General features: G+C 38.1%; 1 protein-coding gene across 1 annotated transcript; it reads left to right on the top strand.

Moving 5' to 3' along the window:
• Positions 1 to 8,600: 8,600 nt before the first annotated feature.
• LOC111605185 (carbonic anhydrase 1) lies at positions 8,601 to 12,777 on the top strand. The gene is made up of 4 exons (XM_023323582.2): positions 8,601 to 8,740; positions 11,161 to 11,627; positions 11,682 to 11,909; positions 11,972 to 12,777. The coding sequence occupies exons 1-4, from the start codon at positions 8,695 to 8,697 to the stop codon at positions 12,218 to 12,220; spliced, it is 990 nt and encodes a 329-aa protein (XP_023179350.2). The 5' UTR covers positions 8,601 to 8,694; the 3' UTR covers positions 12,221 to 12,777.
• Positions 12,778 to 14,355: the final 1,578 nt, after the last annotated feature.

Below are 14,355 nucleotides of genomic sequence, written 5' to 3' on the forward strand. Positions count from 1 at the left end.
ACTGGCAGTCGGACTGCAATAGTCTCCCAGATGTTTGGGTGCCGCAAGTGCTTGACAACACAAACAGCAACTCAAACAACAAGCAGCTCTTCAAGTTGCTGTCGGGGCAACTTCTTGTTGGTGCCAGCAGCAAAACTTTCTTGAGCAATTGAAAAGGGCAACAGCTGGGGCGAAACCAACAATCTAGAAGTAGAAGTAGCCGGAGGACATTCCACTATAAAGTCATCGTTGTACATTTGCGCACAACTCTCTAAGTAGGACTAAGCATCTAATAGATGTCTTTTGTCAGCAACTTGTACTCAGCTATTATTCAAATTGTAATGTAAGCATATTACTGCACTAATTGGTCCTAGTCAATAGCCAGTGCGCTGGCAAGCAGTCCTTGCATTTTGGCACGCTTTTGTTTGGCCATCAAAGTGGAATTTGTTTCGCGCAAAATTCAAATGGCGTCAGGCTCTTTGTGGCGTTGACTGTGCAGCATTCGCAGCAACAAAAACCGTTCTGTCAATGAACCAATTAATTATTGTTATGACATGCAAAGGGAGAAAATTCCAATTAAACAGGAATTATGCCGTTGTGGCATGTGTAGTCAATAGCTTTCTAGTGTGTATCGTTTTCAGCCATGTTATCGATATGTTCAATCTTTTACAGCACTACAAATTCGTAGCATCGATCGACTTGAAGTTGGCTGCGCAGAGTGATTAATAAAATATTGCAGGAGCGACTTGAAGTTGGCTGTGCTTAAATTTGTTTTGCAGTGCTGCCTGCATCGAGAAGTGATAATGAGAATGTCGAATGAATTAACTTGGAGTTTGTCTGAAAATCAATTTGAGTATTGAAACAACAATTCAATTGAATACTTAATCCATTCAAACGCTTCCCACGCAATTGTTAATGTAAGGAAAATTATCTTGAATTGCTTTCTTAAGCTTGTCTTTCGCAAACAATGTGCAATTGTTGGCTAGTGTGAACCTTCTTCATTAGTTCATACGCATCAATTACGTTAATTGGCATTGCAAAGGATAACAAATACTTTCTTGTCTTGGCAGCTGGGCTGGCAGTCTATTGAGCGTGAGCTTAACATGGAAAATGCATTTCTATTGAAATTGCATACGGCTAGATTTTCGATATGCTAGCCACCCAATGGACCCATTCAAATGTCCATGGTAATTCAAGTCCTTTGCCCATTGTGCCGAGTCTCATGACGCTCTTAGTCGATTTTGTGAGATAATCCCCTTATACAAAGCGAAGCAGGCACGTCTGTTCATTAGGTTCTTCCCTTTAGTTTGATTTGGTAAATTCACCAGTTTATTTGACGACCTTCGGCCATTGTATTCCGCGAATCGTTTGCCTTAAAAATGTGACTAGAATCACAACCAGAACATGATTACTCAACCAATCAGAAACAGGAAAAGCGTCTCTCAGCTGCACTTAGTTACATAAGAATATGTTAGATTTGCACCACTAACCACTCTGGTGGCGGTGGTGGTGGTGTCGCTGCGCCTGCATCAACAATTACGCGCCACTTGCTCCTTTGCCAGCAAAAAGTGAAACAGAATTAAAAAAAGTGACTCGGCGGAAATTACAGAACGCACGCCTAAAAGCATGCAACAATTACTGTTATTTTTTGAGTAACATTTTACATTTCTTTTTGGCTGCGTTTTTGTATGTGTGTGTGCTTTTTCACATTGTTCGATTTGGCTGCATTCCTCGGGAATTGCTTTCATAAATTGAATTTATTTGCAAAACAATATTAAATTAAACTTTGGGAACAAAAAATATGTTTGACCTTTTAGCTTGAATTCCTGAATTATTAATTTAAATAAAAAAATGGTTTTATAAAACTATCAACAAGCTGCAATAATAAATTTAAAATTTAAAATAAGTCCCAGTTTAAAGCCAAATTCTCAACAATTTACCATGGACTCTGTGGATTATTTCTACCCATTTTTGCTAACGTGCTGTCAGGTTTTACCAACATCATTTATGCATTATGAAATACGGAGAAAATGCAGAAGGTTTTGGCCAGCGCTTTAAATTAACAAAAAAATTTTGTAAAATTCTGCATGACAAAATACGTTGATTAATGCCAGCACCTCAAAGGACTGACAGCTGCACTGGGCAACTGTTTTCAAATATGAAATGAGAGAAAAGTTTTCAGTCAGCCTTTTCTGTATAATACTCGCTCGCGAGCTGAATGAAGAGTATATTGGTTTGCTGTAAGTGTCAAGCTATAGACTTGACATACATACAAATATATAAATATATCTACACAAGTTAAGTAACTGCAGACTCCCACTTGACATTTTGTAAAAACGCTACAACTGTTTTTGATCCTTGAATCAGCAATATGCAGTCGAGGGCGCTCGACTGCAACATTCTAAACTGTTTGAATACGGCTTTAAAATAAAAAACCAACAGAGGTAAATATAATAGGCGAGTGTAAATGATTTATAAAGACTAAATTTACGCTTTAAATTGAATTTACACTACCGGGAAATGGCAAAGCGTGAAAATGTGTCTGTGTGGGGATGGCTGTATCTGCGCGTGTGTGTAGGTGTGTGTATGGGTGTCAAGTAAGTTATGTCGAGCTAAGCCTTAGCTAAGGTTGGCCGCATGTAAAATGCCACGATTTCACTGTACTACAGTCGTAACCCCCTCGCCAACAAACTTGGTATTGATTTATGCTCGCGCCAGTTCTCATTTTTACTAGTTTTCACTTATGTGCGGCAAATTTTTGCAGTCATCAGCGACAGCAGCCGCCGCCGCCGACGAGCTGCCAAGTCTTAAATGCAATGTGTTTTTTTTGCTTTTGTATTTTTTGCGGTCCACTTAAACGTGTGGCTCAAGGCCAAAGTATAGATATTGTGTTCAGCGCCATCAACAGGCACTCAAAGCCCTAAATGCTGTGCATGGCCGGATTTAATGTTAGCCGTTGTCTGAGCTTTAACATAACTAACTATATAAGCTCGTATGAATGTTGTACAATTGCCAATGGGCGCACATGTCGCAGCTTGAGTGTGTGCTCTAAGCTCTGCATATGCTGGCCAAGTGCGCCCCAGACAGTGCTCCAGCGTGCATTCTTGAAGGCCAAAATGTGCTCGAGCTAGTGAGCCGGCCTGCCACTTAATGCAGTTGGCAAGGACTTGTTTACAAGAACTTGATAAATGCTACAAAGCACAACCTCCAACATCCAACGGCCACTCAGGTGTGTCAGGCAAAACAAAAGAGTCGTAGAGTCCTCTATTTTCATTAGCTTTTGGCTTTGGTCTTGCGAATTCCGAATGTACTCGCAGCGAACATTTCAATTGATTCAACTTCACAATGTTTACTGCGACTAATATGAAATAAGAAGAGAAAATTTCGTTTGATTTGCTGAAGTCGCTGAACTAAAAGTAAAACATGAGCTGAATGTCGCCTGATTGCCAAGAAACGAACTATGATTTCATCAGTTATCCCAATCAGACCCTCAATCAGCAAAATGTCCTTTTCGCTAGAATAACTTAATTGCTATTCATATATGCCATTTTTTTAATGTATAATGCATAATATTGACAAATTGACAACAAATTGTGACATTTTTTCAAAAATAAATTAAATATTTCTTACACGGCACTTGACCAATTTGTAGCTGAGAGAAACTTTTGAAATATAAGTACGCTGTGGCTTATCTTTTGGGAAAGTTTCGCGATAAGTTTGCCGCTTTCTGCACTATTCGGTTGCATTTTTATTTATGGTTTCGCTTGGGTCCAGTGGCGAGTTGTTGGTGTTTTGAAACTATTTACCTCTGTCAGCAGCAAATCTCGTTCAGATTTCCTCTTGTAATTTTCGCCCTTAGCGCACAGCAAAGTTTTTATTTTTATCGGTAAAACTTGGCGCCAATTGGGCGCACCAAATATATTTTTGATTATAAATTTGTGAAAATGTTTTCAGTGGATGTCATGAAATATTTACTTTTAAACGCGGCGTATACGCAATCTTAATTGAAATCCGCGCAAATAACTCAACTGACAAGCGGCGCACACAGGATCATAATTGATAACTGTTTGTCTGTTTGACTAGAGCGATTAAGGCGCCAAAAGTTGGGCTGTCGGCTGCTGGCAGCAACGGACAGTAACAGCCAGTGGCAAGGCTCGCGTTCGACTGAGGCACAGGACACAGCTGCCAGCATTTTTATCAATGAAAATTGTTGCTCTGCGTGGGCTGCTGTGCCAGTCGACGACTGCAAGAGACATCAAGAGAGAGAATAAGAGAGTAACTCTCGGCTGCTGGCTGCTATGCTCTCTGTAAGCTCTCTTAAATTAAGTCCTGATAAGAACAATGTTTTCTTGTCAACATGCATTGCAGATAACCTGCCCAAATGCGGCTTAAGTGTGACAGCCTGACAAAGCCAATTACTTAACATATGACAAGAATATGACAGTTAGGCATAGGAAAAGCACTGTTCGCTGAGGCAGTTACTTTAATGTATACGACTGTAGCTTAAGCTTGTAACTCAATAAGCAGTGCATAACAGTTCCCATCAGTTTCAGAGCTCGCCTCAGCTGAGTCAAGCAATTAAATTGGCTCTGCTGATGATTCAGTCCAACAACTGCCTGCCGGCCTGCCCTTGACTTGTGACCCCTTCGCCGTTGTTATTGGCCGGATTAGACTCATATGTTGGTAAATCAGGGCATTGTTACTCGTATTTCATTTACAGTTTATGGTCGGGACGTGCGCGTGTCATCAGGCAGCCGCAGTCCTTTGGTTGCTGTCATCCTTTTCGCCTGTCGCCATTTGCAGTTGGAAATTTACATTTGAATGCACAAAATATTTAAAATTTCCCTTCTGATTATATTTGGTATAACTTATTGACGCAATTAACAATATCACGTCCATACGAGTAAAGCTCAAACACGAATCTGTTTGCCTTTGCTGTTTGCTGTTATACTTTCGCATCATCAATGCAATCTGTGTCAATTGAGCAAAGCGCACCGCAATTATTGGCTGCTGCAACTTTAATTAACAGCCGATTGAAGTGTGCATTGACTGACTACGGGATACCTCTTAAAAATGAAAGACGAATGCTTACTTCTATCTCATTCACATCCAGCATTCATTGCCAATTGCCTCTTGTTCGTTCATCGTCTTTTCGTCACACACCCTCCCTTGCCACCCCACCCCCTCATACAATGGGTAGCTCGGCATATGCTAAGAGCTTAGGCTTAACATAATTGTTGTTGCTCATGCTTTTAAGCTGCTCTAACATGAAATCAAAGCGAAAATGTGGGCGATTGTATGAAGAGCTTAGCACAGTTAATCTGCTGCCATATAAACGCGATGCCTGCTGCTCAGAAAGTCACTAAATTAAAAGTGAAACACACTTATTACATATATTCACAAATACATACACACACACAGATATATGTGTGTGTATGTGTGTGCTGTTTACTATTATTTGAGTTAAACTCAAAGCTTTTTAGAAAGCACTTACACTTCGCCCTGGCATGGCCATTAACCGCACAAAGTAATTAGTGCCACGAACAATCTGTGAAGGTATGAACGAACGAACGTCTCCGCGGACTTCGTTCATAATATGTCAGATAAGTGTAAGTGCTTTGCCAGCATTTCATAAACCTAGAGGCGGTGAGCTCGAGTTTCACCCTCAACATTTCCTTTTCCAGTTAAATTTTCTCTGACATACGAACGATATATTAAATGGCTTCGAGCTGACTCACACATTTTTTGATAATTATAGGCAGCAGGTTTGGCCTAGGAACATATGTAACTCTTCACAGCAATTTCCACGCCTATAAATATTGGCTCCTAAAAGTATACAACGAAATTTAACATGTGTTAAATTCGTGCTCAATCTTTAAAATTTCTGTTCGCCTCGCATTTAATACAAATTTGAATATTCAAGTGTAGCTTGTTTTCGCTGAAAATATGCGTATAAATAAGGAAAGGGCAGATTTTTTTAAAATTTTTTATTCGACTTAATTATTTGTACCAACAAAAGGTGCTGCGTGAAGCAACATCGATACGTGCAGTCAGGTCTTTTATTAAGCTACATTGATATGATAACTTTTTCCCAACCTTTCAACTTGAATGCAACAGGCAAACAGATATTCGCAGAAGCTCGCAATGAATTAACAAATGTAAAAATTATATTGCATACTTCCAGGAGCTGCGATTGAAGCGAACTGGCAGCTTATACTGCATACAACTGAAAAGGAAGTAAATGTGTTTGCTATACACTTCAATTGACTTAAATCATTGCAAATTGCCAAAGATGTGTGTGAGTTAGCTAGAAACCAAATTTCGCTGGAAAAAGCTGCTTGAGGTCGACTTTGATTCAAATTTGTCGAACGTTGTTTGAGGTCTTCCTCGAATTTGTATATATTATATATAAAGCTTCTAATAATTAAGCCTAAAGTGCTCTTAAGTATAATTAGCATATAATAAAAGCTTATGAATAGCATCAAAATCAGTTCAGTTCCTTTATTCAGATAAGTTAAGGTAGTTCATCCAATGAAACAGTCGCTTAGACTGGTTTAGTTTTGTAATCCTACACTGGGAATATATATTATATTACAACAATTTGTAGCTAGAGCGAGCCTAATATACCCTACCCATTCTACATGCCACATACATTAAATGAAGTCAGAGTTTGATGAGACTTTTGCCATAAATAGAGAAAGTTGAAACTTGTCATATTTTAATGCCCATCGATAGCAGTAACTCATGAGTTTAAAAAGTTATATCAATTGCATATCGAGCTTCTTATCCAAGCTTAAGTTTTGAATGGGTATTACTCGCTTATATACTGTATTGATTCATGTGCGCCAAACAATTATGCGTTTGTTTTGAAGTTGGCATTCATATCTGCTACGCGCGTAGATCTTACTAAATAGTTACATAAACAAGTTATACAAATAGTTTGCTGCCAAAAAGTGAAATGACAAAAAAACAAAAAAAAAAAATTTCCATTGCCAAAAAGTTTAAAAATTTGGTATATCCCAACTTAATGAGTCAGTGGCTCAACTGACGACATTTCCTTAATTTGATTTATAGTAAGCCAGAAATTCTCCGAAAATTTGTTACCTTTGTGAATCATTGTAAAGCTCTTAATGAGCATGCATATTGATTGACGCCATATCAGAGCCAAACTCACTCGAATAATGCATTTTTTATAACCAAACAGAACCATTGGGGGATTGAGGCTTACGATAATGCAAACAAGTTGTTAAATACAAGGGAAAAACGCGTTGCCATCGACATTGGGGCAATGCAATGTGACTAAAGGTGGACAAATGTGGGGCGTGCTGTCAATTCCAATTCTCATTTGCTCTACAATTTGCTGTTCAAGATAAACGCAATGCAATCAACGTAAGTAATGCAAAAACTTTAATGATTATAGCTTGAGATAAGAGTACACGTTCCAATCTGATTAAATGCGCTCGGCTTTGCAGATCAGCTCTCAGAGATAAATATCCACTGTCAATAGCTGCGCACTTATCATAACTCTGTTAGTCTAACAGAACTGCTATAGATTAAAAGTCATAAACTTTTGCTGTCAATTGCCGAACTTAACAGTTGCTCATTTATTATGACTATGTTAGAGTAAAGCTTAACATTTTTAAGAGCATGCATAAACTTTCGCTGTTAACATTTGCGCACTTAACATAGCACTGTTACTATTGGAGTTTAACATTTTAAAGAACTTTAACATTCATAAACTTTCGCTGAACTTAACAGTAGACTATTTAATATCAGTCTGTTAATATCAGTCTCATAACATTTGATTAGCAGCTAATTAACGAGCCTTAACAGACAGCCGCTCAGCCAATCAGAACTCAGCGAATTCAACAAAAATTTGTAAGGTGAAGCCGTTATTATTTAATTTGAGAGGTGAGATTTTTACTAAAGCGGTTTTTTTGGTAATGTGTGAAGAAAAGTGTTTTTTCCACTAAGAACAAAGTTTGTAAATTGATCCATACGTCAGCAATTTCACTTTTAATGATTTCTCTGAGATCACCAAATTACTGCGTCGCCAATCGACGAATATGTAAAGCTTAAAATAGTGAAGTGCCTTCAGCTTTTGTATTGTTTGGATCTGATATGGATGCAGAGTAAGATCCATTGAAGTCACAGAGTTGCTCAACGAACGAGAACGGCGTCTTGGGTTTTTTTCAACTGATGAGTCAGCGACATTAATGTTTTCATCATTTCGTGTTTTTCTATGCTTCGCTGATGGAGATGTTGACTGGGCAACCGTATTGTGAGGATCGTTAAAAAGTCTTAAAGAATTCCAAAGTAAATATGTCGTGCATGGTAAAATACCCTTTAAATAGCTTCGTCTGTTGATTAGCCCTTAGAAATGTTGTTCTCCACAATATTGTATGCACGTCATCACGCCGGGCGACCGCTGACAATGTATTGAATCAATATTAGCGAGGGCCGATTTAAGTTTCGAATCGCAGCGCATTGAGTATAAAAAACCAACAACTGCCTTTAGAGAAGTTGATATAAGTTTCGGCGGCAGTCGGGCCCTAACCGCAGTTGTGCGACCGCATTTGGCGGGTGAACAGCGCTTGACAGACTGACAAATTAGCCGCCTGACAAATTGACAGTGCGAAAGTGTGACAGTGTGCCGTGTCAGTGGTCGAAGCTTAAGGGCTCAAGTTATTCACTTCCAGTGCGCAAGAAAAAAAAATGTGGAGTCAACAAAGTGTTTGGTGGCCTTTGATCTTGACCTTTGGTGAGCTAAGCAATTGTTTAAAAATGACAAGTGTTCGCTTCTGGTGCTGAAACGATTGTTTTACTAGTGTTAAATAAGACGCTGACTACTATTATTAGGCAAATGCACATAACGCTCGGCTCATTATCAGCAGACGAAGTTTGATTCATTTGCAAATATTTAAACAATTTTTAGAGCTGTTTCGCACAGCTAAATCCGTTAAGTGTGAGTGAGTTAAACTGCGCCAAGATTATTTCAAATAAAACACATTAGCAGGCATTTATTTCTAATTTATGTATGGTTAGAACAGGCTCGTGTCAAGGACGCGTTACAAGTTCAAAAACTTGTTCAAATTATCTCTTTGCCGCAATCGACAAATATAGCAAACGAGTGCAAGAGCAGTGAAAGTTGGCTGTAGTCGACTGCACGATGCTCGCTTGCGCCTTGGAGGCAGCAACGTGCATTTAAAAGCAAAAAAATTTTAGTGAGATTAAGTCTGTTTATTAGATCGGAATTTATCTAATTTCAATGGAAAAACTTGCTGAAAGTAGCTGGAAGACTGTGGAAAGTTAAGGAAGAAAAGTTATAAATGTTTTACGATTCGGTACGGATCGATAGATAGATAACAGCTATACACTAGTCACAAATTTCGTATAGGAGCTCTAAAATTATTCCAGACAGATGAAGGCATGCCCAAAATGTGAGCAGATTTTCTTAAACAACTGCAGATCAGATTAATTTTAATACAATCTTCCCACTACTAGCCTTGAAACGCTTATAGATACAGTTGTTAGCAATTTAACTAGTCGCTCTTTGATGACAAGTCGCACATAAATATACAGGACGAGTCTTGAGATTCAATGGATTCAAAGGCCTTGTGCCTAGTGGGAATATTAACAAAGTATTCGCCAGAGCATGCTTGCCACATTTTCCTAATTAATACAATACTCCCGTTTCACTTGCTGAGCGGGCATAGAAGACAAAAGAAACACGTTTCTACCGGGCGTTGGCCATCTATTTGCAAAAAGCAGACAAACACATAAATCTAAATTGTAATTAAGCTTACCAGGTTTTCTTTTGATGGCTCAACAGTAAACAGTAAACAGTTGACGTGTCCACGGACTGGTCATACCCTGGACAATGCCGGAAGTGCGAGGCAAATCATGAGCGTATTTGTTAGCCAAACAATGGCAGCCAGCTTAAAGCAGTTATCCAATTACAGAAATAGAATGGAAATAGCAGTGGAAATGGAAATAAGCGCAACAATTACTTGAACACAAAATTTCGTTTTTGTTTCTTTTTTTTTGGTTTTGCGTGTTAAGTTTGAAATTTAAAAATTCGACTTGGTTAATTATATACTTTGTTAATGGCATATGGTAATAAACGTAAATTCCGCTTTGCAGTTAAAGTTTCAATAAAAAATATAAATCAAATAATGCAATTTCAGCTGTCGACAATTGCAAAGCAACAAACGTGACGAACAGAAGAAGACAATTAAAGCATCTGTTGTTGTTGTTGCTGCTGCTGAATAGATCAGCAAACCTTTCCATTGAGATAGTTCAGGAAAGTGCACTGCATTCGTATAATGCGGTGTAGTAAATACTAGTCGACTCGATAATTGTTACTTAATCACTGCTAATTGAAGCAACAGTCTTGGCCGTGACACTTGTTACACAATGTTCCTGCCAATAGGTCGCGCTCTCTGTCAGCCATCACTGAACAACACAGTTAGTGTGCTGAATTTGAAGTGAGTGTTTAACGAGATTACTCTAGATGATACTGTGTTTTGTTTCCAAGTCATGTGTGGCTTAGACATCTTGATGAGAACTCATCTAAGCTCAGTTTATATATAACAATTTACAGGTATATATGTTCAAGGTATACGACTTAAGTGATTGATTAATTAGATTTCTCTGACATTCAAGTCACTAAACTACTAATCTAGAATCTTTGGAAATTTTCGCTTTTATTATAGTTAAACAGTTTTGCATGAACTGGAGCAGATTTACTATGACAAGTTTAATCTAGAAACCTCACTTAAGCTGATGCCTGATAGTAGGCAGCATATGGATGCATGTACAAATCTTAGTTCAGATGAAAGACTTATCTTGATCTGCTCATTCTGATCACAAAATAACTATATACATATAGTTCAAATCCAATTTAATTTCCAAGACAAACTTGCACGCTGCACAGTGTACGACTGCTCATTCGGCAAATGCAAAAGATCAACAACGAAACTTAAATTTATTTGAACGTTCAATTGAGGTTAACAATCGGGGTATTTTTAGCTATCCCTGAGCTGCCCAAAAATAGTATCAAAAATAATTAAATATTTGTCAATTTGTCGCGTTGTCAGCGTGATCAAACGGTATCAACGTCTCCGCTTGTCCAGCCAATTAGCAAGTCTGCCGACTCTTAACTCGTCTCAATTATTGCAGCTGCTGCGGCCTGGTCTCAAGATTTTGGCTACAGAGGACAGCATGGCCCGGAGCATTGGGGCGACGACTATCAGAAGTGCAGCGGCAAGTTCCAAAGTCCCATTAATATCAACGTGCTGAATGTGAAGTATAAGACGTATGAGGAATTTACCTTCGAGAACCTTGATGTTACGCCCAAGCGCGTCAATTTGACCAACAATGGACACACTGTGCTGGTCACCATGGACTTCGACAAGGGCAAGGTGCCGCGCATGAAGGGCGGCCCCTTGGAGCGCATGTCCTTCTACCAATTCGAACAGTTCCATTTCCACTGGGGCGAGAACGACACTGTGGGCAGCGAGGATCTGATTGACAATCACGCCTATCCCGCCGAGCTGCATGTGGTTATGCGCAGCCTGGAATTTCCGGACTTTCAAAGCGCCTTGGACCAGGATCATGGCATCGCCGTATTGGCATTTTTCTTCAAGGTAGTTCGGCTGTGGCGACATGCAATGGTTTTCAGCTAAACGTTCTTTGCTTAGATTACAGACTCAAATAATCCCAATTATGATGAATTTGCCGAGTTGCTGCGGTCGATCGATCGCAAGGGCCAGTCTGCGAACCTGAAGAATCCTTTGCCTTTGCTCAAGTTTATAGGCACGGACCTTTATAACTATTACTCCTACATAGGCTCGCTGACAACGCCGCCATGCGCCGAGAAGGTGGTTTGGATAGATTTCACTCAGCCCATCGACATATCGGAGTATCAGGTTAGGCACAAAATATATCATATATATACATCTGACTGATTATACCCATGTCACCCCAACAGCTAAGCCACTTTCGTCTGCTGACCGCCAATGATGATCATTTGAAGAACAATTTCCGTCCCACCCAGCCGCTCAACGATCGTATCGTTTACCGCAATGAGCCCTCCATTAACAGTCTAACCATGCCTTTTAGCTCAATACCTTTCGTGGATGCGGATAATGCAGCTGACGGCCTGGCGTGCAGCGCATTCAGCGCACTGTTCGCTGGCATCGGCTGCCTGTTGTTAAGCTTGTCAAGGACGGCATTTTAGTGGCTTTTAATTAGAGCCGTGTGGCGCTGGGCCGGGCTGGTCTGGGCTGGCATTTAATGGCGCAAATGTTTTGTATTAAATCGCATCGCACTCGCATGCTCAACATTTTAATTAAGCCCCGTAATTTGGCGCTACCGCGGCGCGGCTTTGTGTGCCGACAATTTAAATATTCGGGCAGAGAATGAGTCAAGGATGAACTGGGAACTTGACCCAATACGCCAAGCACGTGTCTAAAACAAGAGCACAGTAATGCCCCGCCCACATGCCCATTTAAGCAAATGCTTTAAGTATTAAGAGTTAACACAGAAGGCTTATTCAAAATTTATGCAGCGCACATGGCAACGATTCTATTTATTTGATTGATTATTCATGAATACACTCACACGCACACACGCACTCTTACACGCCGCATCTGAGCGTCTAGTGAGCATTCGTAATTATAAGTTATTTATGCTCTTTCATTCAATTTCCATGCCTTGATTTGATATTATAATGCCACTGCACCATGTGATTTACGAGCTCACGCTCTCTATCTCTATCTAGAAGTAAGCTCTATATTTATATGTGTATCTTCGTATACGTGTCTATCAATAAATAAATAAAAAACCACAACAACTCACACTGTCTGTTATCTATTGTCATCGGAGCTTTGCAATTTATCTATTTTGTTTTAAAGAAAATTCAGTTAAGTATTGATTTAGATAAGTATCTATATAAACTAGGCCAGCATTACACACTGACTACGTTAGGGTATCATGGGTTGCATGTGTATAAAAAAAAACTAAAAGTATTCTATCATCAACACAGTATTGCATGATTGATTAGCGCAGACATAAATATGTTCGACGATTGATGAATGGGACAAAGTAATTTTCACTTTAAGGAAAGTTCTGAAATATGGCTCATTAAAGCTGAACTCTTATGTAGAAAACACAGGTGTACTTACAATGGTGTCTTGGACGAAAGTCGCCGACTAGGCAATACCCTATACTGAGTAGCGATATCGATTTCATGTAAATGACTGCAGTAACCGATAACGCAATAGCAAATGCGAACATAGTTAAGTCGCTAGCTCTTATAGGTTACAGAAACGCAACATTTACTAATATATATATGTATAATACTTCTATACTTTCGTTATATATTTCCTTTAGCCATTTTAATGAGTTCTGATTAAAAAAGTAGGCGGCCAACCTTTGTTAGCTATGAATCACGACTTCTAGCGAATCGGTGCACATTAAAAAAAAAACCAAGCTTCAAAAATCTGACGTCAACGTTCAACAAAAAATCAAACTGAATAAATAATTAATTTTAATTTTAATTAATGAGCTTTTTTCTGTAAATTATTTATTTGACCGCATTATAGAGATGTATGTTTCCTTGTTAATTTATGAAATAAACGTTGCTTGGATTTGTAACTAATGTAACTAATTTTATTTTGCTTTACTTAGTTTTTACAGGTTTTTAATAATTTATTTTGTTTTATCATTATCATCGAATTGTTTTGTGTGAAATATATATATATATATATATATATTTAGCATATGCATATATAGCTGCATTTTGTTTCTTATTTCTTTCATTTTGTATATGTATATATAAATATGTACGCCTGGATTTTTTACTTTACAATCTTAAAACTTAAACTGCGCCAAATGATGTGGCTCATATTTATTTTGTTTGTGTGCTTGGTTTTCAGCTTTTGTTTTTTTTTTTTTTTGTTTAAATATGCTCGCAAAACTCTACAATAAACGCTGTATATGTATATTTATATATATATAATGTGTATATTCAAAATGTGAAATAAAAAATTGTATTTAAAAATATGTAATTTGTTTATAGTATTATGCACGCATTAATATTACATTTGTTTAGTGTTTTTGCTTTTGTGTTTTGCGTTGCTCTTAAAGTTAATATAAATCCTTTCTTTTTCTTTGTTAATGAAATATAGATTTATTTATTTGTTTTAATGCATGCTGCTCATGAAATTAATATATATATATATATATATATATATATATATATATTGTGTATAAATTACTAATAATATAAATTAAGCACTCAAAATATTGCAGCTGCTACAAACGCTCATGCTGACACATATATATATATATATTTAAATATATATATATATA

Source organism: Drosophila hydei, unplaced genomic scaffold (genome assembly GCF_003285905.1).
Source record: "Drosophila hydei strain 15085-1641.00,03,60 unplaced genomic scaffold, DhydRS2 tig00008135-arrow-pilon, whole genome shotgun sequence".
In the NCBI taxonomy this organism is placed as follows: domain Eukaryota; kingdom Metazoa; phylum Arthropoda; class Insecta; order Diptera; family Drosophilidae; genus Drosophila; species Drosophila hydei.

Bases quoted from the DNA above. Each gene is read 5' to 3' on its own strand.
- LOC111605185 (XM_023323582.2), top strand. From the start codon at position 8,695: ATGTGGAGTCAACAAAGTGTTTGGTGGCCTTTGATCTTGACCTTTG. The intron at 11,628-11,681 runs GTAGTTCGGCTG...TTCTTTGCTTAG, and splicing joins TATTGGCATTTTTCTTCAAG to ATTACAGACTCAAATAATCC. The intron at 11,910-11,971 runs GTTAGGCACAAA...TCACCCCAACAG, and splicing joins TCGACATATCGGAGTATCAG to CTAAGCCACTTTCGTCTGCT.